The sequence below is a fragment of the Carassius gibelio genome, chromosome A14 (genome assembly GCF_023724105.1).
Source record: "Carassius gibelio isolate Cgi1373 ecotype wild population from Czech Republic chromosome A14, carGib1.2-hapl.c, whole genome shotgun sequence".
NCBI classification, from domain to species: domain Eukaryota; kingdom Metazoa; phylum Chordata; class Actinopteri; order Cypriniformes; family Cyprinidae; genus Carassius; species Carassius gibelio.
In genome coordinates this window covers 23,421,396-23,447,156 of record NC_068384.1, presented here as the reverse complement: position 1 = coordinate 23,447,156, position 25,761 = coordinate 23,421,396, and the positions used below count along the sequence as shown (strand labels likewise).

The 25,761-nt window shown below is 38.4% G+C and overlaps 1 protein-coding gene across 2 annotated transcripts; it reads left to right on the top strand.

Annotated features, from left to right (window-relative positions):
- On the top strand, positions 1–23,998 carry LOC128026873 (plastin-3). 2 transcript variants are annotated; one of them, XM_052614127.1, is made up of 16 exons: positions 1–217; positions 9,352–9,459; positions 11,285–11,448; positions 13,325–13,454; positions 13,632–13,764; positions 13,851–13,932; positions 14,086–14,251; positions 15,514–15,656; positions 17,261–17,356; positions 18,907–19,102; positions 20,133–20,211; positions 20,345–20,462; positions 20,576–20,709; positions 20,880–21,003; positions 21,111–21,235; positions 22,955–23,998. In XM_052614127.1, the coding sequence occupies exons 2-16, from the start codon at positions 9,399–9,401 to the stop codon at positions 23,085–23,087; spliced, it is 1,884 nt and encodes a 627-aa protein (XP_052470087.1). In that variant the 5' UTR covers positions 1–217; positions 9,352–9,398; the 3' UTR covers positions 23,088–23,998. The 2 variants fall into 2 exon arrangements, with proteins under 2 accessions (XP_052470087.1, XP_052470086.1); XM_052614126.1 differs by lacking the exon at positions 1–217 and adding an exon at positions 7,053–7,227.
- The last annotated feature ends 1,763 nt before the right edge of the window (positions 23,999–25,761 follow it).

The window sequence follows — 25,761 nt, the reverse complement described above, 5'->3', positions numbered from 1 at the left end:
TAATAAAGCCCAACAACGAATCGGTCCTACCGGCCTGTCGTGCTTCGTATTGAAGGTTCAGTATGTCTGAGACTCTGTCTGAGACTGCTGTAAAGTGTGTGTCGTTAGGTGTCTGTCTCGGTAGGCAGCAGGCTGTGTGTTGAGACACGGCCAGTGCTCGTGCTCGGTTCAGTGTTTCTGCGCGAGGGTGAAACGCCAGCACGGCAACACACACACAGTAAGTTACTGGCCTTATTAAACTCCTTAGAAGACTTTTGGTTCTTCCGACTGTGTTGTTTTTCTTTCTACAAACATCGAGGCGCTCGGTTATCATTTATTTTCATGTGTCTAGAGCATTTATTCGCGCGCGTGATTGGAAGCCGCTTCTTTGGGAAGCGTTACACTTCGATATCCTGCTAGAAAACAGCTTTGTTTTCTTTCTTTCTGAACGAGCAGTTAGTGTTCGTTTTATCTATTTGTTTAGATTTAATAGATACGGCTGGTCATGTGGTATGAGTGTTGATTTGCTGTCGGAAGCATGTCTGATTGATTATAATTATGAATATGGATGTGCTGTGATGAATGGAGTGACGTGTTTCTTTGCTTTTACTGACAGCTCCACTCGCGATCAATTATCGCATCACAGCTCAAACTTGTAACTTACCTGTTTTAGCAGCATTTTGCTACACGAAAGTATCATTAACAGTCTGAGAAACCTTGAAAGTGTGTATCCTTATTCGCATACTACTCCTAAGTTAGTATGTAGTACAGTGTGCACAATGCATGTAATCTCTGATATCAAATACAGTCTTTATATTTATTTAATGACTTATTTGATTGAACCACTGCAATTTTGAAGGAAAATGTGAATGTTCATCTTTAATTGCTGTTGGCATCTCAGTGAGCAGTAGGTCTATACATGTGCATTTTGTTTAAAACTTTCACAATTTTGGCAGTCCAGTTGAAAAATGAATAGATGTTCAAACTGTAGTTTATTTTAGCTATCATAATGCATTGCATTATGGGTTAATGTATTCCATGCACATTTCTAGTATGCACTGCATGTTTGTTTGTTTTTTGTGCAGAAAATATGAATTCTGTAGGCACTATGCATTGAGCATCCATACTGATTATGCATGTTATGCTGCATTCAGGTCATTCTAGGTGGTTCCTGTTTACCAAATGGGAAGTCATTTTTGGGATTTTTGGAAGGAGAAAGGTTGCATTGTGGCTTTTTCTCAAAATAAATATAGCAAGATTCACATCAGGAGTGTTTTTCTTTCTCTTTCGTTGTTTTTTTGCACATGCAACAGCAACACAAATTCAATTCATTTCACCAAATTGCAGTCAAATCCAAAATTTCAGACTCAGAAACTTGGGTCCAGAGTTTTCGACTTGTAATTATGACTTTGTGGCAGCGTTCATTTGTTATCAACTCATGCATTTGATCTTTCCTGCATGGCTCAAATGCACCATCACAGGAGTTGAATTTGTAAAATTAATGACTATGTTAATACGCACCTCCAGTCCGTGTGAAGTAAACACAGATGTGATGTGCACTGGAAGTGAACAGTATTGCATGTTTAGCCAGTGTAGTGTGAGTTGTAGTGGTGCAAAGCCCTTGATGTGATTCCTTAAACTGAGTTCATTCCCCACCTCCATTTCTGGGCTAGAGAAATGATGTCTTACATTGCTTTTCCAAAAGATCATTTCAGGAAGGTGAATCTGTCTGCATTCCTGATCATAAGGAAGTCAGCGATGTCTGGCTCTGTCCTTGAAATGCCGTTCATGCTGTGGTCCGATTCCTCCTCTCACATTCTCCAAGGCCTTCATTCTTTAGCTGTAAGTGTTACTTGCAGCCTGCGTTCAAGATCGTGTTATCGGTCAGAGCAGTTCCCGGCCTTTCATCGTGGACGAGCGTGTGGTTTGGATGCCATTGTCAAGGCTGAGGTTAAAGTGATGTCAGGACAAAATGCCTCGACAATGTCTGTGGGAGGCGGTTTGCTCATGACCTCCAAGCATTTGGCTAAATTACACTGGATGAAACTTGATTATTTTGAGCGATTATCGTCTACATAATGGCAACTCTCAGGATAGTTACAGGAAATAGTTTGTGCTGTATTGACCCCACCACAGATGTGGAGGCTTTTATATGTAGTTTCTCCTGACGCTAGAGACCGCAGTGGCTCAAAGCTGATTCCCTGACTAATATTCCACAGGCCTGTTGTGTCTCACTGTCTCTTCTACTGCTCCTATAACTAAATAGTTTTGAATTATGGTGAAAAAACTCATTTTCGGCTGTTGGGCTCTGTCTTTTGACTTTTTTTGGGATGTCTAGATGGTTCCACCCCAGTTCTGCCTCCGAACTTTTGGCCAAGACATGCAACAGCACTGTAAAAACAAGGCCTCAATGTGCTGCGTTAATATAAATAAGTTCTTTATTGCTTTTTCACGGGTGTATTTTTGTAATTACGCATTGCGTTATGTTATGTTTTAGGGTTAAAGTGATTATGGGTCTGCACGATTATCACAAAAATCATAATTGTCGATTATTCCCTTGAAATTGTTAATGCGATTATTATTTACGATTATCACAATTTACATTGACGTTTATACAATTGTTTAATGCTACTGCATGCCATATTTTTATATGAAAATAAGCTGAAAACACTCTAACTGAAAAACTTTTAGTGCTTTTCCATAGTATTAAGACTCAGTTGTCAACTATACATTGGATTGGTTTCTTCTTTAAATTATAAAAAAAAGTACAAATATGAATGGTATTATAATGTTTTACCAAAATGATGGGAAAAACCCTTAAGATAACATGTAGAAAAAAAAAGCGTAAGCGTTACGTAACGATTACGTAATTGTGGAATCCATAACAGCAATTGCGATTAGAAATTTGTTTAATTGTGCAGCCTTATTAGTACTGGCAGAAAAGTGCTATTTTTTTATTTTTTTATTTATTTTTACAGTGAAAAAGACCTTTGTTACACTTGGAAAATAGAATATATATGTCGAATATAATTAAACTTGAAAAAATGCTAAAGTAAAAACCTGTTGGTTTGATTTAATTGGTTTACTGTAAGTTACCTTATATACACCATGAAAATTGCTTTAACATCTCATTACTGTATGTAATTTTACTGTAAAATACGGTAAAGTGTATGTTATAAGTGATGTAAATTAGGCTGTTTTGTGTTACATTTTCTGTGAATAGGTAAATGTTTATCATCATATTAGTGTCATGTGTTATGATGGTGTTTTGTCTGTGTGGTGTGTGTGTGTGTGTCTGTGTGGTGTGTGTGTGTGTGTGTGTGTGAGCTTGTGCTCGTCTGTTGGCCTTGTTTGATAGACGGACGTCTTATTGCGCCAGCTGTATTATTATGGTGTTATCAGTACACTTTCAAGGTACAATGCAAATTCTGGTAGTTCAAGCAGAAACAAAATGGCTTAAAAAACAAACAGCTTGAAGAATGTTGCACGGTCTGAAAGTTTAGTCTGAAATGAGAACTGGAGACAAACTTAGTTTAACTGTAATCTCCTGCTCGGCCCTCAGTATCAGAATGACTGTGTTTGTGCAGCTGGCTGTAGGAAGCAAATAAAACACGGTGTGAAGTGAAGACTTTGCCTGAGTCATTTGGGTTTTCTTTCAGGAGTCTGTTGAGTTAGAGTGAGATGTTTTAAAGTAAACCTTGATTGAATACTTTTAGCAGATTCTGCTGTTTACGTACAGCTAGACTTCAATTGAGAAAGATCACTTTTATGCTGCTTTTTATGTTTGTTTTTTTTAATCTGAAAGATGTGTTCTCCATTCACTTTCATTGGATGGAAAGGAGCAGCGTAAACATTCTGCCAAACATCTCCCTTGTTCCGTAGAAGACGGTTGGAAACGGCATGACAACAAACTCTTTTTGTGTGGTTTCGCAGTACTTCTGTGGTTTATTCATGCTTTATGATCTATGATAAACCAGTGGAGGCTGTAGACTAAACACTTCTCCTGGTCTGACTGCACAAACCTGCATTCACCTCCAACACACGGCCACTTCTGTGAGTCTGGGCCTTGAGAATATCGCTGCTCTTGTCTTGGCTGGACCTCATGTTCCTTTCTTCATTGTTTAAGTTCTTTTTAGACTGAATGGTGGGAAGGGGTCTTATCAACAATCCACAGTTATTCCTTCCTCTAATTTACTGTCCGACTCTGCCATAAATACACTGCAGATATCCCTAGGTTATCAATGTTCTTCCTAAAGTTCAGAACCGGTAAACTTCCCATCCCTCTGTTGCTCCATTTCATCACTTAAAGGCTGATGTTCTGAATGGGTCTGGTTGAAAGATCGCAAGAGCCGTTAGGAGTGAACGTGTTTGCTTGTGGTGTCAGATTTACTGTGCCATTCAGGTTCTTCCACTTTTACTGCATTCAAGAAAACTTCCTGTTTAAGTTTAAGTTGCTTATATATCGCTGCTTTATGGAAAAAGTCCAGGTCATATTTACGTAAAAATGTAACAAATTGTAAACATTTCCCTCGTAAGTTGAATTATTTTTACTGTAATGCATTGACATTTTTTATTCGTCATAATTAGTACTTCTCATTATTCTCCGATGATTCTTATTTTTTATTCTCACTTTTGTTTTATTTTTTTATTCTATGTTTTCTATAATCATTACAGTATTTTTTTTTGAAAATACTATTATACAGTGTTAATTTAAATCTGCATAAGTCAAACAAAGTTCACCCATTGTGTAGGGAGTAGATGTAAATATTAATAAATACATTCAATTAGATACAAATTTTATAATATTGAATAAATCCTTTAATACTATTAAGGTAAGTATGATTGTTTTATGCTTACCAAATTTACTTTAATAAATGCTTTGCAGCTTTTCTTTCTTTCTTTTGGGTTGAAATATGACCTGGATGTGTTCTTTACAGTCGAGCCTTGTCTCTATTCAGCCAGCCAGGCTGTTATTCCTCAGTTTACACACAGAATATAAAATCATATCTCTCTCGCCTCGGTAAATGTCCCGTGTGCAGTTCAGCTTGAGTTCACAAAAGGATCTGTAAGTGAACACCTGTCGAAGTAGGCTTGGTTCTGCTCCTTCACACCCCACATGAGTTTTCCTCAGGCAGCAGGAAGCCAGGTTTTAGTTATCTTATGAACAACAGAGATCTCTGATTAGTCGTTTTGCAATGGTGGAGTTTGAAGAGTCACCCTATCTGTGATCTCCATTGGTTCACATAGGAGTGGATTTACTGCCTCCCAAAAACTCAACGTTCCTGATCTTCAAGATCCGACTTGTATAACAGGTGATGTGCTGTGTTGTGTTCTGCTGTAACCTGATCTTCAGGAATGTCAAGATCTCACAGAATTCCTCTGTGGTCTGTTGGTAGCACATTTAGATCTAATGAAAGGAGCCTTTCAGATGTGTCTAGAAATGTTTGTAATGTATGCAATGTGAACCTTGTATTTTTTTATAATGTTTGTCCAGGATTTGTGTGCAGCCAGTGTTACAAAATGGCATTGCAAACATATTTTATTACGATGAATGTTGTAAGTGAGTTGTGATAAAATGTTAATACTATTTACCTGCCACTTACACTAAACCCGACCATAAACCAAACTGATGAGTGATTTGTTCAAAAGCAAAAGTGACATAAAAATACTTGAAACAATGATGCCATCTTAGCTGGCTTCTACAAGAGTTTGAGCTCTTTTACCGTGACTTGTGTTGTGTGGACCTCCGCTCTATACCAGGTGGGCTACCAAGCAAGTTTACTTCAGAAAATCCATGCATATGGAGCGAGTTATGTAAAGAAAAAGTAAAAATGTATGACGTTGCACTTTTGTAAAAGTAATAAGGTAAGTTTTGATTAATTGATAATCTGCTCCTGTAATCATAATTTGTGAAAAGGAATAAAAGTTGTTTTACTGTGTTTTACTGCCACGAGTGTTCATTTCTGCTGGAAACTGCAGTGAATTGAATGTATGAATGTTGGTAAGTTTTTGGAGTGTTGTGGCATGTTTTTCACACGAGTCTATGTTGTATAGATCTCTATATGTAAATGACCTAACCTCATTGCATGTGAAACACAACATAGTTCACACTGTTGTTCACTGGGGTGTGGTCACATTTCTGCCCCATCAACATTGAGATCGACATGTGATTGGTCATACTAGATGAGTCATACTTATATTTGTGTTGTCATGCAAACTCCCATACACCAAATCACGAAAGTTGTGCAATTGCTGTTCATTAAGACTTAAGATTATGAGAAATTGGCAAAAAAAAAAAAAAAAATCTAGTGGACAAAATACATGAAGACGGAATATTTTAACTTTGGCCCTAGTAAATGCATAGCAGTACGCCATTTGCAACACATTTGCAGTTTGCCAACAACTTGAGCTTGAGGTTGAGAAATAAGATTACGATGCAGATGCCAAATTTGATGAATTTAATGCTGAATTGAAGCAGTAAGGGTGTGTTTTGAGGTCATCATGCCCTCATTTAAGGTCTGTCTCTGGGAATGATCTGTTATTTCTCATGCGGCTCGTTTCTTTAGCAAATGAAAGAGTCTTTGTTACATAGAGACTCGAACGCCCTTGAAATTAGTTTAACATTGAAAGATTTGGGCGGATATTACAAAATGTTTTATTTCTTTTCGAAGCTTAATGGCAGCAGTTTTTGCGATCACACGATTAATTTTTGTAACTGTATAAAAGCACACTCTGTTTTTTTTTTAAACTTTCTTTTTGCTTGAACATGTAAAGATCTCACATGTTCAGCATGGGTTTTCAAGTGATTCAGTGGAGTTTTGAGTGATTCAGCATATGTCTGTCCACTGTTTTTTTTTCTCTCTCCAGTAGCGACTTTTTAAAGGAGCAGGATGTTTTCAGACAAGTAACAGTCTGTGGATTTAAGAGATGCATTTAACTTTTCTCTCATGCAACTCCACTGCGTTATTGAGTACATCTGGGATGGATGCATTAGTAAAAAAGAAAAGCATGCACTCTTTCCCCTCCCCCTCTCCTTCTCGGTCTCTGCCTGCCTATCCCTCCTCCCTCACACGCCGACCGCTACTCCCATAGCCGTCAGGAAGTGTTATGACTTGCTGCCGTAGGTCTTTGTGAGGCAGGCAGGAATGCTGGTGTTTCAGATTAGCCTTGAAGGGTGTGGAGTGAGTACTGCCTCTACTGCTGCGACCGCTGGTGCCTACAGCTCCATTCTCAGCTCACGTCGGGACGGTTTGTCTTTATACTTCTCTTTTTTTGCTTCTTCTCTTCTGCCTCTGTATCCCCTATTCTCTCATTAACGTTATACACTGGGGAAAGCCTGTTTCTGTCTCTCTGCTAACTGCACAGCATCTGTTAAAGCTCTCTCTTGTTCAGATTTGTTGCATCTGTTTGCAGTTTGGAGTGAAGGACTCAGCTCGGGGGTAAACTGGGAGCAGTAGTTTTAAGTGAGATTTTAAAGTGTTTTTTTGCATCTTGTCAGACTAGTAAATCTATTTTGTGTGTTAGAGCACATGTTCAGTTTTATGTTTTTGAATCTGAACCCAGAGAAAGCAGTTTGGTGGCTGTTTTATTTTGCTTTGTAACTGCATAATGCTTTTGACTTTGTTAAATCATTCATGCAGTGCTGGCAGTCCTTCGAGACACTGAAAACTTGTGACTAGACCGGATTCTCTGGTTGCTTAGATTTGTAAAAGGCTCAGTCCGATCAGTTCACACAACTCTACACCCATTTAGGAAGTAAACAAGTCTTAGTCAAATTAAAATGCATCTATACTTGAAGCAATTGAATTGTGGAAGATTCGAACTGATGATTGCTTGATGGTATGTAAAGCACAGTGCTGTCTCAGGGAAAGAGATGCCACAAGGGTGGAGAATTGGCCCGTTTGTTTTTTTTCTTTTTCAAAAAAATTCCAGCAAAGTATCCGTGTTGGCCTGCTGAATAGTTGAAGGATGACATCAGATGTAGACCTTCAGACGTAATCAGCCAACAACCTATCTTTAAGGTGCTCTCTTTAAGGGTTATTTACATAATGAGCAGTTAAGCTGTTATGTAACTTTGGAATCGCCTTATTTTTATACATTTGTAGAAGTCTATAACTTAATGCTGTCCCACTGGGGCGTGGTAGGACGGTTTGCACCACTAATGACATAACAAAGAGTTGGAAAAACACAAGCTGGAGTGACAGCTATGGGAATAGAGATGTTGAAATGCACCACGGGTGTGTCCTGATTCATCAAGATGACTTGTAAGGTACAGGAAGATGCATCATGGGCAGCTTCTAGTGCTGCATTGCTGCATGTAAGTGCAGATCTCTGGCCAGTTTGTACACTGCATCTGTTCTCTTTTCAGTTGCTATGGCTGGACTCTGCTCAACAATTTTCATTTTGTTGTGTCCTTGATTCAAACGGTATGTTACCGTTATGTTCACTGCCTCTCACTGACAATTTATGCCAGTGCCATAATATTGCAGTTAAATGGACTGCATTATTAATTGTGATATCCTGGATAAATATTTACTTTGTTTTAGCGTATAGTGTATTACTGTTTATTGTGTGTTTGGGTAATAAGGTTTATGCTATACTGTTAAAAATATGGTTCCACAAAAAAACATTTAACATTCGTAGAATCTTTCCAAAAGTGTTTAAAATATGATTCACAGTAAGAAAAAACGTTTCTTTTAAGAATTGGTTACTGAAAGGTTCTTTGGGGAACCAAAACTTGCTCTTCTGTGACACTGTTGCACAAACCTTATTTGGAGCCTTTGTTTTTTAAGAGCTTAGTTCTTAAGTTGAATTTGACAATTAAACAAAAGCAGGCTGACTGTTGGACAGTTCAGGTCGGAACACATCTGGTATTCAGATTTTTATGCATCTATCATAACTCTGTGATAAAATAACACACTGATCTTCCAAAGAAACACATCCAGACTTTGGCTTTTGGCTGTGGATTGGTCTCTTCCTTTTAGTTGATCTATTTTAGCTTCTCTTTTACATTTTTCACTGTGCATTAACTGGATATGCAACACAATGAATAGGGCTTTAAATAGATGTAGTTGTGTTTCAATCTTTGTCATGGGAAACAACCACGTCACTGCGTTACTTGCGTTATGGTTGCATTCAAAAGGACCTGCCTTGACACGCTCTCTGGAACATGCATCTTGCCCAAATATAATCGACTCTGTTGCATGCTTGATAGACGTGTATATGTCATTTGCATGTCTTATGTAACTTAACTTATCACTTATCATGTAACTTACATTCCCTCTTCCAGGTTTCTCTTTCAGAAGACCGTTGCCAATGTTCATTTACTACAGTTTGGAGGTTCAGACAATGTTTTTGTCCTTCTCTCCACAGAAGGACATACTTTATTCAACTGAGAGTTTCAGGTTGTTCTTTGGGAGATGGCTGGAAAGATATCCAAAGACGAGCTGGAAGAGTTGCGGGAGGCCTTCGGGAAAGTCGGTGAGTGTTCTTCCTGTCCGACCAGTTTTGTCTACTCTTATCACTACTTGGCGTTCCACCCTTGAAGGTGTCTTTTTTTCCTTCGCTTATCTTGTGATTTCTACTGATTTCTTTTTTTGTTGTTTCCATAGATAAAAAAAAAATGCTACATCACTCTGCAATGCCAAAAAATTTGGATTAGCAAGCTCTTCAAATGGCATTTAGATTCTGGTTTAAAACGGCATTGATTGGGAAACTCTAGACTTGTGTTTTGTAATGTTGTTATCAGTCTTCCTCAATGCTTGTTAGTCTTGTCCCATAACAGTCTGCGAGGTTGTTGCTCAGAGAGACATCTGGGTTTTTCATTTGACCTTCATTTGACAAGATTTTGGCATCCCTTGTTGCCTGGCGCTTGAACTGTCTTCATGGACTCCAAACCAGAAACTGTTTATTGCAACTATAGTGTATTTAGTGTATATTTACACACTATATTGTGTTGCTATAGATTCACTTTGAGTAGCACATCAATCTACTTAATTATTTATTCAGTATTTGCCATATTTTGAACATATTTTGCCATATAAGAGATTGTCAGCTGCAAAATTTGGTGCTTTTACCAAGTCAGTTACCAAGTTAGCCAAGTGTTAGTTCATCCAAAAATGAAAATATATCATCGTTTACTTCCCGTCATTCCCATTGATCTTAAAAATATCAGTGAAGATATTTTAATGAAACCTGAGATTTCAGTCCCTCTATTGAAAGTCCATTCCACCAAAACTCACAAATAAAAATGACTGTGAGCAGCTATCTGTTTAATGATGGCTGATGCTCATAGAGGTTTATTATATATATTCCTCACTTGAGCTCTTATGGTACTTCAGAAGTGGATTTTGTCAAAGTGGTTTTGAAATGCCTGGAACATCCATATCAGCGAGTCCCTGAGTTTGAGTGTTGCATCAGTAGAAAATGAATATAGTATGTCAGTAGATCTACAATAAGCAATGCATTCAAGAGTATAGAGTTAGAGTATATGCAGTTTGTGGAATTTGGATTTGGATGTTTTTCACGGTCCTCGAAAGGAATGTGCTTCAGACTACATTTTCCCATTTATCTGATTTCTCCAGCAGACTGGGCAGAAAATGGAGGCCTGAACTGTTGCCAGTGTTATAATGCACAACCTAGAAAAACCCCAGTGGCTGACAGTTCCTGATGGTTATTTTAATGTTGTTTCGTCTGTTTTAGTATTGCAGATAGCATTTATTAGAGAGATCCTATAACACAACAGCTCTGATTCAAATACAGTGGCCTACCTACTGTAGACAGCTTTTAGCAAAACAGGCCTGAATCTCTCTACTTCCACATATTTGGCAAATGGCGACAGACGTTGTTCTGGCCAGGATCTAAGGCCGTGCTGTGTCTGTTTTGTGGATAATACCAGAATACATTACTTGAAGTTGAAGCTCAGTAAAATGTGTTTAGCCTGAACTATTACGCATAAATTCTATAAATATAAACATTTTCATTGCTTTTGCAGTGTTTCATTTGTGTATAGATGTGTTTGTATTAAAATGTTGTTTTTAAGCTGCTTAAAACGCGCACAAAAGATGTTTTAACATTTCCAAAATGTTTCATTTTGCATGCACATAAGCAGTAAAATGCAGTTTTAAATAATTTTCTCAGAGTTTGTCGCTGATCATTTTTAATCGTAAAATTTTATTTTGTAGTTGAGGAACTTTTTTAAGCTGTTAAACTACAACGTAACCCAACTGCAACCAAAATGTTTTTTGCTTGTCGGAAAGATGCAAGATGTTGACACTAAACCATTCACTTTCATTTTTCTGCATAGATTTGAACGGCAATGGCTTTATCTGTGACCATGAGCTCCACGACCTGTTCAAAGAGGCCAATCTGCCCCTGCCGGGGTACAAAGTCCGAGAGATCATCCAGAAACTGATGGAAGAGGAGGACAAAAACAAGGACAATAAGATCAGCTTCGATGAGTTTGTGTCTGTAAGTGTCTGCAAACCGTTTTACACACACATCCAAACTACGCTAAAGACTTGCTACAACACAAAAATAACCTTCCTTGTAATGCTTCAGATAATTAAATGTAGCCCAATGATTTAACGCTTTATTCTGTCCATAGATTTACCATTTGAAAATGAAACAATGAGACGATCACATACACTGTAGAGATGTTGTGCTGTGTGTGCATGAGATTTCAATGGGTGAATGCAAGTTACATCGTTTAGAAAACAGTTGAATGGATAAAGTAAAAATGTTTCTGCATGATTAATGAATTAGTTAGTAAGAATGCTATGTAAGGCTGTTTAGTTGAACCTGAATTTGAAACCCAACATATTGTTCAGAAGACACCATTTACAGCTTTAATCCCTGATTTGCTTAATCAGCAGCAGCTTTCAGCTTTAATGGACAATACACTTTACATTCAGATTAGAGTTTCAGTGCTGAATCCAGATGGCTATTCACCATTGCATCATTTTTATTCATTGGCGTTATATAAAGAATGATGGAATACAAATAATTAGTATTAAACGTTGTCATGATGCCTCAAACTGTGTGGGTTAGTTGAGTAGAGCTGTGCTGCAGATTTTCTAGATGATCAGATGATACAATAGGCCAAAAATGTCCAAAAACTAACACTACTGGTTAAAAGTTGGGAACATTTATGATTATGATTTTAATATTCTGCCTAATGATTTTCTTGAAACTGTGATACATTTTTAATTTCAGGATTATCTGACGAATAGAAAGTTCAAAAGAATGGCATTTATTTGAAATAGAAATATTGTGTAGCATTTTAAGTCTGACCATGCTTTTGAATAGCAGTGCATCACAGTTTCCACAAAAATATGATGCAGCAAAAACTGTTTTTAACATTGACAGTAAGTAGAAATGTTTCTTGAGCAGCAAATCAGCATGTTAGAATGCTTTCAGTCTTAGTGAGCGTAAGAGACTTCTTTCAAAAAGATAAAAAAACAAATCATAATGTTCCATACGTTAAACCCGAGCCATATCTATAGATTCTGGTCTATGATCAGTGAGACGCTTGTGCAGTCAGTACTAGCTGATATATAATATTAAAACGGTTTCACTGAGTCCTGTTGAACAGTCGTGTGTTTGTTTGCACTGCTGCGAGGAGGTTATTCACAGCTGCTAGTGGCCTCCGCTCACTAGATCTTCCACTTGGCACAGACAGACATGCTTTATTACACACACTGGCCACATGTCAGAAAATATCTGCATCTGTTCAGTTTCAAATACCCTGTGTATGACTGACCACATGACCATCATTTCAAATAGTCATGCCTATGTTGTTCTTAATGTGTGGATCAGTTGTCCCAGGATAAAAGTTGCTGTTAAGAATGACACTGTGCAGTGACTATTTTCACAGTATAGCATTGGTGTCAAAGGCCATATTTTACATAATAAAAGCTTAAACTATATTTTGATAGTCCACTTTTGACATTCTTCTAAGAGATTAACTTTGCTACTATGACAGCTAGCAATCATTAGAGCATTGTCTGCTAAATATGTGCTAATACTTTTTTAATGGCTCCCAAAAGATTTCTAATGACTATAAGTAGCTTTGCAACGGCAAGTCAACATGTTCGACTAATCCTAACCTAACAGTCTACTGATATTCTAGTTTAAGTTAGTTGGCATGTGCAGTAGTGGTAGCTAATTATACAGTAGTGAGTCAAATGTCTGAAAGTTTATTTTTATTTATTTATTCGTTTTATTAAGCAACATAGTTTCAGACTAAGCAAGCTAAGTTAATAGTTAGCTAAAAGTTACCTTTTCATGTATCTGAGAATTTCAGCATGACTTTATAATAATATCATGGTTCCTTGTGTCTGCACAGATCTTTCAAGAGCTGAAGAGCAGTGACATCGCAAAGAGCTTCCGGAAGGCCATCAACAGGAAGGAGGGGATCTTGGCCATCGGTGGCACGTCTGAGCTCTCCAGTGCAGGCACACAGCACTCCTTCTCAGGTAAAAACACCTCGCTTTCGGTGGATCAAACCTACCACTGCTTCCTTTTGATAGAATTACATATGCACTGCATTTCCCACTGGCCAATCTAAAAAACCAAATATGGTCTTTGCATGGATTTCCATATGAATATCTATATTAAAGGTATTCGATCTTGTTTTCTGTGTCTTTGTCCAGAGGAGGAGAGGTTTGCTTTCGTGAACTGGATCAACACAGCGCTGGAACAAGACCCTGACTGTAAACATGTGTTGCCCATGAATCCCAATACAGATGATCTCTTCAAGGCTGTAGGTGATGGTGTTGTGCTGTGGTAAGTAAAACTCTCTCTTTAACATCTTATCTGTGATTTTGTTTTAAGAACCGCCCTAAATGCATGTGCCTTTTGTTTCCTTTTAGTAAAATGATCAACCTGTCAGTACCTGATACTATCGATGAGAGAACCATCAACAAGAAGAAACTAACACCATTCACAATACAGGTTTGGTTTGGTTTTGGCTCCCTCTCTGTTCTAAGACTATTCTTTGAAATATGACTTGGAAACACTTGCATGGTTTTAATCCTTTGGGTTCGAATCACATGTGTGTTAGAGAGAGATTTGAGGCTAACAGAGATCATTGCTTCTGTCTCGCAGGAGAATCTTAACCTGGCTCTTAACTCGGCCTCTGCCATTGGCTGTCATGTGGTCAACATTGGGGCTCTGGACCTTCGAGAAGGCAAACCTCATCTGGTTTTGGGCCTGCTGTGGCAGATCATCAAAATTGGTCTGTTTGCTGACATCGAGCTGAGCAGAAACGAGGGTATGTGTCACACAAATACGGTTGCACATATTGTCCAAATAGTGCTGGCATTGTCACGGCTGATGACAACATCCAGGAATCCAGACAAACAGATAAAGCTCTCATTTAAAGAAGTTAAACGATAACCCAACTGACTGAATTGACCGTTGTGTCAGACTTGCTCTTATATCTGACCTCATTACTGGACTGAACAGTTTGTTTTCTCCCAAATTCATCCTATGGGAGCTTAGGCCTATCCAAACGGCCCTGTACCTTAACAGAGAGAGTTGTCTAGCAATCAATAAACATTTATATTAGTGTGTAAAATTGGTTTTCATCTGACAGACTGCCAGGAATGATTAGTCACAAAGCAGGACTTGGATGACAAATTATAAACAAATAAAATATTTGCCTGGGCTTGGCATTTATAGATCCAGTGATGGTTCTGTATATAAGCATCAGTGCCTTGAACTGCAGACAACAACCATCAACCAGTAAAATTGAGACAAATGCATTGTCTTCTGTATTCTCATTGGGTTAAAAACCCATAAACATGTGGCTGTGTTCAGGATCATTTGCAGAGCTTTGTGTGTGTGAGCAGGGAGAATAGCTAGAAGGACATAGCAGTAATCTAAAATGATGTCTTAAATGATGTTATTATTGATGGGCCTTGCTAAAAAGTGATTAGTGAATAGCTAGGGGGTGTTCCTTCATCCAGGCCAAGCTGAGATCCATGCAAATGCTTAGCAGATCTACATGTCCTTAGTGTAGCAGTAGCAGGAAAATCCATGTCTCTGGATGGTAGGTACCAGCAATATTGAGTAAATGAAGAAAGGAAAGGGACCAGCACCGAACCCTGAGGTACTCCAGTTGTTTGTTTGATCTGTGAAAGGAAAGAAGACCTGGTTGAAAAATAAAAGTGTTCATATGAACAAAAAAAACTGAAGCTGGTCTGTAATTTTCTGTTAGTGTAGAGTTTTTAAAGTAGTGGGTTTACCTTTGCCTACTTGAATGTGGTGGGAAAGTATGGGCACTACAGAAAACATTAGATGAACCTCCGACAGAGATATTTGACGTAACAATTGAGTTGTGGTGCCCTTTGAGGTAATGGAAAGAGCCTGGACAATTTGAATTTAAGTGAACTGACTTTCTGAAGCTCAACAGAAACTGTGAAATTATCAGTGCTTGGCAAATGCAAAATCATATATGTAACACTGTTGCAAAAGCTAGAATCTGTGGCTTCGCAACATTCTGGTTTGCTGATAAACATGGTCTTTTTTCAGCTCTGGCGGCACTGTTGAGGGATGGAGAGACTCTCGAGGATCTGATGAAACTGTCTCCAGAGGAACTGTTGCTTCGCTGGGCTAACTTTCACCTGGAGAATGCCGGCTGGAGCAAGATCAACAACTTCAGCCATGATATTAAGGTCAGTCGTAATGGGTTTATTTACTGCGATCTGCTTTTGTGTCTGCATGCTAATAGAGTATCAGATCTCTGTGTCTACTAATGTTTTCATGAGGTTATTGAGCATGAGAATTATGGTAGTAGTCCAGCATATCTTTTATATTTATTTAGTTGTAAGATATTAAATCTGTTGGTGTGAGATCCTGTTGTAAAGTTTTAAATGCATAGTACCATTCTCACATGAGGGCTTTTATCACGATAGTTTATATAAAAATGACTTCCTGCTCATTTAAGCATCTTATCAGTCTGTAGAGATGTATTATTGTCATGTAATGGATGTTAAAGTTCATAATGTTTCTTTTGCATCACACATTTCACTCCTGACAACAGAGAAGAAAGCAGTTGTCAGGCATCTTTTATACAGACAACATGAAACTAGATTCTAGTTTCTCAATGTGATGTATTTCACAATAACTCAATTCAAAAAATGAATTTCAAATATTTTACTTTATATCAGTGTGTTAATGCCATGTTCACTTTAAATGAAAGACTAAAATGTCTTGACTTGGCCTTGATAATCATACTATGTATTTTTAGATTATAGTCATATATTATTTTTTTTTTTTACTTTATCCACTTTTGATGTCATTTCTAGTGAGAAATTAGTATTGCAGTAATTAAATATTTGCGTAGTTATCACCCAAGCTCTCTCTAATTAGTTTTAGTTCATTAAACTGTTACACATCCTCAGACACCTGTCCGAAAACATTTAATGAGGTTGTTACCTTCATGCACAAATGCTGCCTGCAAAGTCATTGCTTGTTAAGACTTTTTTTTTTTAATAGCATAAAGCGTGTGAATGTAAAATGGACAGTTTTACATAGACGATTTGCATATCATAAATCTCTTGAACTAATGGTTAGATGACAGATTTGCTTTAGCTTTCCTTTAGGTGAAATAATTCTCAGCCTTACATGAATAGAGACATGTTGCCGAACTTATCCAAATTAGAATTTACATAACAGCTAACTCTATTTTCTGTTGTGAAAGGTGAAAGGGCAGTTAGTTTGACTCACAAATGCTCTGGCATGTAATGAACTTTGTAAACCATGCGAGGGGTCATTTAGTGTCTAATGAAAGATAAGTGCCTGGTTCATGAATCTGATCTCTTCTGAATGATTTAACTAACATCTGTCTCTATCTTCCTCTGTGCTGCAGTTAACAGATTTTTCAAACTGTGTAAAGGTACTTTTCCAAATGTACTGCTAGATCAGTTACAGTATGCATTTTTGTTGCTGTTTGGTTTTATTCGATCACATCTACCGCATTCATGTTCTCAGGAATTCATGCATGATTGTGATATTTTCAGAAATATCTCTGTACTGTGCCTCATCTAAATATAATTGACAGTATCACATTATTGAACTGTAGTTGCACAAGCCTGTTGCCTCATAGTGTTTTTGGCAAGCTTTTATTATTTATTATTCAACAACTGTACACAAGAAACTTAAGTTGCACCAGCAATATTCACAATAAAACTTAAATATGAGTCATTTCATTAATACTCATAAATACAATCCTGGCAGCTTTACACTACGTTCATTAAAAGATTGTTTTCTCTTGCAGGACTCGAGGGCTTACTTCCACCTGCTCAACCAGATCGCACCGAAGGGTCAGAAGGAGGGTGAAAATCGTATTGACATCGACATGTCAGGCTTCAGCGTGAGTTCAGATGACACACTTTTAAAATGCACATCATTCACTATGTAATCATCTTCAGTAAGATCATAAGATCAGTACTAATGCATGCGTGAGCTGCTCTCAGTAGAGGAGGGAGATCAGAGCTTCAGACACTGTAGCAGCTCATCGTGAGTCAGATGTCTGAGGAGGAGACACTCTGGGGACTTCCTGAAAGCTCTGACCGGGAGCTGTTTGGAGAGCAGTTGTCCAGCATCAGCAGTTCAAACACAAGTGTGTCTCTGGGGGTCTTGAGAGGGTGAAAGTGTAGGCAAACCTGGGATTGATCAATGCTGAAATCAAAATCTGTGGTTTCTAAGCAGGATGTGTTTTCTCAAACGCTAGTGAATTGCAGTCGGAAGCAAAAAGCCTCTGTTTATTGCACACTGTGTTCCAGTCTGTGGCCCGTGGCAGTCACAACACTGCGGATGCCTCAGTCCACCCCCAGAACGCCATGATTCAAGTCATTCACTGGTCTGGGACAATAACAACATTGCCCATTTCCCAGCAGCGTCTGAACCGAGGTCTGGTGATGTAGTGTGAGTGTGTGTAACCCCACACGCAGCTGTTATTGAGCTGTAGTCGTGTTTCAGCCGTCTGCTGCCGTCGTGTTGTGTCAGTGTGTGCAGTCACACCACAAATAATGCTTCCTTTCAGTGCTTGAACCCCGTGTCTTGCGTTCGGTGACAAACTAGTGAACTCTACTTGTGCAGTCAAAAAAGTTTGGGGTTGGTAAGATTTATTAATATAAAGTCTGTTCTGCTCACCCAGGCTGCATTTATTTTATGGAAAATACAGAGAGAAAAAGAAATGTTATGAAATATTTGTACAATTTAAAAGACCTGTTTTCTGTTTGAATATAAATAATAAATTATCCTTCAGAAATCACTCTAATATTCTGATTGAAAACACTGAGGATTCTTTGATTAATAGAACGTTTACAAGAACAGCATTTATTTGAATTTCTTTACTGTTACTTTTGATTAATTAGCCTTTGCTGAATAATTTTATATATAAATATATATGTGTGTGTGTGTTTTAATCAATCAATCTATCCTTTCAAATTGTATAAAGCAAAAAAAAACAAGAAAAAAAAGATATATATATACTTTTTTTTCAATTGACCTATTCTTTCAAAATGTTTCATGTTCAAAAAATACAAATAAAAAGTGTATTACCGCATATAAAGCAGCTGCTCAGTGCTTGTCTTCCCGTTGCTTGGTTTGAGTAACTGGCTATAGTTTGGCGTGACATGGTTTTGATTGGAGTTCTGCACTATTACACATTTAACTGAAGATGAAGTTCATGCAGGTGCCAAATGAATCTGGCTCAAGTAATGTTCACGTACTTCAGTGTTTGCATTAGATTGAATTTGTCTCTTATTTTCTCACTGACCCACGGGACAGGAAAGACGAATGTTTTGCATCTGTGGCTTAAGCAAATGGTAGCCATTGAAGTAGAGAGGGGGGGCGAGGAGTTAATCTGTCAGCAGCTGAATGCAGTGAATTGTATGTGTGCTGGTGTGTGTTCTGCAGGAGAAAGATGACCTGAAGAGAGCCGAGTGTATGCTGGTGCAGGCAGACAGGCTGGGCTGCAGACAGTTCGTCACGTCTACTGACGTCGTGTCTGGAAACCCCAAACTCAACTTGGCCTTTGTGGCCAATCTCTTCAACAAGTACCCAGCGCTGACCAAACCCGAGAATCAGGACATCAACTGGGGACTTCTGGAGGGTGGGTGTTCTGCTCATGATTGTTGTTCTTTCCTGTCACATCTCGCCATTCGAGCATTTGCTAAATACATGTGCCACGTAATGACTCATGAAAATGGGTGGCATTTCTTCCAAACACTTACTTCTAAAAATATACCGGATGGCATCACAGGAGAGACATGCAGGATTTGACTTTTAATGGAAACTGGTGAAGAGCGTCGGCAGACTGAGATTTGAAGGGAGGGCCTGGTTGCCTCATTTCCTGCATCCTGAACAGTTTACACCCTTTTGGTGAAGGTTGCGCCCTCTTGTGGTACGAAACGCAAAAAAACAAGCCGTCAGACCAAACCCTGGGTTTATAGTTAGCATTCAAGTCATTCTGTAATTTAGGGAGCATTTCTTTTCCATTGAGGATAATTATGCATTCTTTTTTTAACAAATTTCTTTAAAAAAAATCAGATTTTATCCACTAAGACGATGCATACTATAATCTCACGCATATATTTAGTCTGGAGATGTATTTGTGACTTTTTGGCTTGAGTCTTGAATTAAAAATAATTATAACAAAAATTATAAGGTCAACAGTATCTATATTTCGATTATTTATAAAATCTCAATAACATTATTAATTCTGATTATAATTTATAACTAAAATTTTTAGATTGAGTTTAAATTGATCAACTATGTCAACTCTCACTAAACAAACTCAAAACCAAAAAAGCATCACATTTGATTTCAATTATCTGTTGTCGAGGAGTATATTAATACAGATTTTGTTCAATTATTTTAGTTGACATGAACTAACAATGACAAACACTTCTTTAGCATTCATTAATCTTAGTTAAAATAACAATCAAATCTGTATTTGTTATTAGTTAAAGGTTTTGAGCTGACATTAACAGCTGTGTTTTTCTTAACCCATGTTAACAAAGATTCATAATCGTACTGTAACCAGTGTTAGTTAATGGCAGTGAATGCACTGAGATCAGCTAATGTGTTAACATGAGTTTGTAATTCCTGTGATTAACCCCTGCTTCGCTCGGTTTCTGCAGGAGAGACCAGAGAGGAGAGGACTTTCAGAAACTGGATGAATTCTCTGGGTGTCAATCCTCACGTCAATCACTTATACGGGTAAATCCCACGCTCTCTTACCTTCACAGCTCAATTTGTGTCAGGAAAGCGAAATTAAGATTATAGAGGAATGAAATGCACTCTAAAAGTGTAACATTATGTGAATGAAACGAATGTGTTTCGGTCTTTTCAGTGACCTTCAAGATGCTCTGGTCATCCTGCAACTTTATGAGAAGATCAAGGTTCCTGTCGACTGGAACAACAAAGTCAACAAGCCTCCATATCCTAAACTAGGGGCCAACATGAAGAAGGTATTCATTCTACAGTCATCACCCTTTTTCCAAACACATGCAGATTGAGTGACAGACAGAGAACACTCGGCTAGTTTTCTGATTTGATAAAGTGTGTGTGTGTGTGTGTTCAGCTGGAGAACTGTAACTACGCTGTGGAACTGGGGAAGACCAAAGCCAATTTCTCGCTGGTGGGCATCGGGGGGCAAGACTTGAATGATGGGAACCCAACGCTCACTCTCGCCCTCGTCTGGCAGCTCATGAGGAGGTGCAGCTCAAACTAATAACAGACACATAGTTGACACAGATGCATCATATAAGATGAAATTAAACACAGACATACATAGAATTTGAATGATAAATTTAGAGCGTGCATGTAAATGTAATGCTTGAATAGTTTATGTGCTAGTGAACTGATTGTGCTGTGTTCTCCTCCAGATACACTCTGAATGTACTCGAGGGCCTGGGCGACGGCCAGAAGGTCAACGATGACATCATCGTCAACTGGGTTAACAAGACTTTGGCGGGAGCAGGAAAATCAACCAAAATCTCCAGTTTCAAGGTGCACAAGCCTACGTTTATCTGCTAGCGTATCTGTGCATGCTTCATACAGCAGCCCTGTATTCATGTAGCTGATATCAGAAGTAAGTGTAATGTTCTGGACTGCAGGACAAAGAGATCAGCTCCAGTCTGGCGGTGCTGGACCTGATTGATGCCATCCAGCCCGGCTGCGTCCACTACGACCTCGTGAAGAGAGGAAGCCTTAGCGACACAGACAAACTGGATAACGCAAAGTACGAGCGCTCATTAGATGTGTGTGTGAAACACAAAATATATGCATGCAGTCAATTCTGTCAGTTAGGACTAGGGGTTGAGGATCATGACAAGTAATTTATAAAATAATCTAGCGAGTGAGTGTTAGTGAGTATGTGTGTGTGTGTGAGTGTTAGCGAGTGCGTGTTCGCAAGTGAGTATGTGTGAGTGTTAGCGAGTGAGTGAGCGAGTGAGTGTTAGCGAGTGAGTGTTAGCGAGTTATGAGTATTAGCGAGTGAGTGTTAGTGAGTATGTGTGTGTGTTAGCGAGTGAGTGTTAGCGAGTGAGTGTTAGCGAGTATGTGTGTGTGAGTGTTAGCGAGTGAGTGTTAGCGAGTATGTTTGTGTGTGTTAGCAAGTGAGTGTTAGCGAGTATGTGAGTATGTGTGTGTGAGTGTTAGCGAGTAAGTGTGTGTGTGAGTGTTAGCGAGTGAGTGTTAGCGAATGAGTGTTAGTGAGTATGTGTGTGTGTGTTAGCGAGTGAGTGTTGGCAAGTGAGTGAGTGAGTGTTAGCGAATATGTGTGTGTGAGTGTTAGTGAGTATGTGTGTGTGAGTGTTAGCGAGTGAGTGTTAGCGAATGAGTGTTAGTGAGTATGTGTGTGTGAGTGTTAGCGAGTGAGTGTTAGCGAGTGAGTGAGTGAGTGTTAGCGAGTATGTGTGTGTGTTAGCGAGTGAGCGAGTATGTGTGTGTTTGTGAGTGTTAGCGAGTGAGTGTTAGTGTGTATGTGTGTGTGAGAGTTAGTGAGTGTGTGTGTGTGAGTGTTAGCGAGTGAATTAGCGAGTGAGTGTTAGCGAATGAGTGTTAGTGAGTATGTGTGTGTGAGTGTTAGCGAGTGTGTGAGTGTTAGCGAGTGTGTGTGTGTGTGTTAGCGAGTGAATTAGCGAGTGAGTGTTAGCGAATGAGTGTTAGCAAGTGAGTGAGTGAGTGTTAGCGAGTGAGTGAGTGTTAGCGAGTGTGTTAGCGAGTATGTGTGAGTGTTAGCGAGTGAGTGTTAGCGAGTGAGTGTTAGCGAGTATGTGTGTGTGAGTGTTAGCGAGTATGTGTGTGTGAGTGTTAGCGAGTGAGTGTTAGCAAGCGAGTGTTAGCGAGTGAGTTTTATCGAGCGAGTGTTAGCGAGTGAGTGTTAGCAAGTATGTGTGTGTGTGTGAGTGTTAGCGAGTGAGTTAGCGAGTGAGTGTTAGTGAGTATGTGTGTGTGTTGGCGAGTGAGTGAGCGTTAGCGAGTGAGTGTTAGCGAGTGAGTGTTAGTGGGCATGTTTTTGTGACATATCAGGACACAACTTTGTATAATGACATGGGTATGACACAGGTATTACAAGGAGAGTGTGACTTATGAGGACATAACCCATGTCCCCATTTTTCAAAACGCTTATAATTCATACAGAATGAGGTTTTTTTGAGAAAGTAAAAATGCACAAAGTTTCCTGTGAGGGTTAGGGTTAGGGTTAGGGGTAGGGTTGGTGAAGGGCAATAGAATATACAGTTTCTACAGTATAAAAACCATTACGCCAATGGAATGTCCCCACTTTTCACAAAAACAAACAGGTGTGTGTGAGAGAGAGAGAGAGTGTAATCAGAAGAATACAGCTGTCTGTAGCGCACACAAAATCGAACTGTTGAAGAAAGAAGCATTTGTTTTTGGTTATGGAGTCTGTGTGATATTTCCCAGTGCGGTGAGGTTATTTCTGTCTGTCTTGCAGGTATGCTGTGTCCATGGCCAGGAAGATTGGCGCTCGTGTGTATGCCCTGCCTGATGATCTAGTGGAGGTCAAACCCAAGATGGTGATGACCGTGTTTGCGTGTCTAATGGGCAGAGGGATGAAGAGGGCGTAAAACGGAACCCTGTGGACAATCAAACACTGATGTCCTACCCACAAGCCATTTTGCTGGTTGAAAGGCTTCTGGTTCAGTAAATTTATAACAACCACAATTTAAAAAAATGCCAACAGATGTTAAAGAATCATGTTTAAGTTTGGCAGGACTGCAGTGTGTAAATGGGCTTGTTGTTTATGGAGGGGGACCAAAACAATTACAATTCCATCTGCAAAAGGGACAAATTAATACCAAAATTAAATCTTCAGTGAATTTCAAGATGACTAAAGCATATCTTCGCTGGATCCAACCCATGTCAGACTCAGCTTTGCAATACTCTATATGATAATTGATAAAGGATGTATGTATGAGTGATAGATGTAGTCATTGACAGCTTTGGTCATTTAAAGTCACGACTGGCCTTACTAGATGCAGTATTGCCTCTCTGCAGAACATGATTGTGTTTGATTCTTTGAATTGGACCGCTTATTCCCCTTATGTTTCATATGTTTCAGAATAAGAACCAGAAAGGTTTCAGTGAGACACTTTAACTCATTCCATAGTCAAATCTCTGCTATTTGTCTTATGTATATGCATACTCTTTTTACCTACAAGAGACATCCAGACGGAATGAACTATGCATGATCTATATTTTTAATTAAAACCAATACACTCAGAAAATGGCTTTAAAAGCTTTATGCATTAACCAATCCATGCTGTTTGTTTAATATGAAGATGACAAATAAACGCAGACGCAGGAAGGTCAGTGTCAAACCTGTTACCGTTGGTTGATGATAAGTGACCATGTTGCCGGGAATGAAACTGGAAGTGGCTGATCATACGGCAGCATGATATCTATGGACCGAAGCAGCTCAATCCAAATGTCTGTAACATAAAAACATCATGCAAATAAAACAGAAAGTGCAACTATATTTCAGCTTTAGCACGTTGTCTTTTTTTCTCTTTTTTTTCCCATGAACACCGTTTTGTTTTGGAAGAACTGTGTTGCTCAAATAAACGGTAAAGTCAGTGCGAAAACACTGTTCAACCATCTCTTGAATGTTGAAGGTGATTAAATCGACAGTTTTTCAGTAATGGCTAAATAAGTGAAAGACTGGTTTTTGTGGTCAAAGCCTCATTGAAAGCCATAAACAGTCACCTGTGAACAGACTTATTCTGGTTAAAAAGGTTAATAAAAGACTGCTAAGTCTGTGATTATTTAGGAAATGACTAAGCTAACATTCTAGCTCCAAAATGTACTACCAGTCAGTGTGGAATTATCAGTGTTGGAGAAAGTTACTTTTAAAATTAATGCATCACAGTGACTCACCATAAAAAAGTAACTAATTACGTTACTTTTATTGGAAAGTAAAGTGTTACGTTACTTTTTAAATCTTTAAATCTTAAAAGGGCTGTTTTTGGCAAATATAAAAGCCTTTTCACACCAAAAGTGAAATTAATACACTTCAGGCTAAAGGGAAAGTAGATTTACATCCATACAGTAGAATGCAAAAGAAAGAATTTCCACACACTTTAGCAATAAAAAAAAAAAAGAAAAGAAACAAATGTTGTCTAGTGTAATTTGTGCTTATGGTTGAACTGGATCATCCAAGCTCAGAATCAAAGACATTGGTTTACAAAATCTGATTAAATAAATAAGAGAGATTTGTGTTGTTTCACATTTAAATATTGCAGGTTTGCATCATATTCTGAGTAGATTTTGAGGAATACTCTATTTATTTTTTTGTGAGGTGAACTAATGCATATTCATATTTTTTTTATAATTACAGTAACATATTTCTCTCAACAGGATGTCAGATGTCAATCAATAAATTGGAAAAAAAAAAGTTACTTGTGAATTTGAAACTTGCGTTACTTGTAATGCGTTACCCCCAACACTGAGAATAATGAAGATGTTTTAATATTTTTTTAAAGAAATCTCTAAGGCTTATCAAAGCACAGTAAAAGCAGGTAGAGCTGTAGATAAGGGAACACTATTCACTACCGAGTAGTTGATTTTTAGCATGCGCATTTTTATTAGTAGCCTACTAAGCACAAATGAATGCAAGACCACATTCTAGATCCCTAAACAGAACTACAACCAAATCTGCCTCACTATCAATAAGCAGCAACTTAAGGAGTTGCATTGCAATTATATCGCACTCAACTAGACTTTATGGCTCTCCCAGCTTATTTTTGCGTTTGTTATGTGCGTGGCATATCTTCTGCACAGTTTAGAGGGAGCATTGGTTACTGTAACATATTTCTCTGAGAATGGGAGCGAGACCTCTGTCTGAAACACAACAATGTTATTGGTTGGTTGACGACATGAAAAGGGCGCCGGTAACACGTCATCCTCTTTCATCTGAAGCGTTGGATTCGCTCTCGCGCTACTGTGATGCCAAACAGCAGTCAGTCTGAGCAGTAGACTCTGTACGCACCACGACTGGCTGATTATGTACAGGGCATGTTATCAGTCAAACTACATTTCGATCATGAACTTCAGCAAGTGTGAACACAGGAACATAAAGCAAAAACCTGGAAATTTTAGGCAATAATTTTTTTTTGTAATAATATTTCAATGGGTTTTTGATAAAAATGCAGATTTGGTGAACAAGAGGATTAAATATATATATATATATATATATATATATATATATATATATATATATATATAAAGATAATAATAAATCTG

Bases quoted from the DNA above. Each gene is read 5' to 3' on its own strand.
- LOC128026873 (XM_052614127.1), top strand. From the start codon at position 9,399: ATGGCTGGAAAGATATCCAAAGACGAGCTGGAAGAGTTGCGGGAGGCC. The intron at 9,460-11,284 runs GTGAGTGTTCTT...TTTTCTGCATAG, and splicing joins GGAGGCCTTCGGGAAAGTCG to ATTTGAACGGCAATGGCTTT. The intron at 20,710-20,879 runs GTGCAGCTCAAA...GTTCTCCTCCAG, and splicing joins GTCTGGCAGCTCATGAGGAG to ATACACTCTGAATGTACTCG.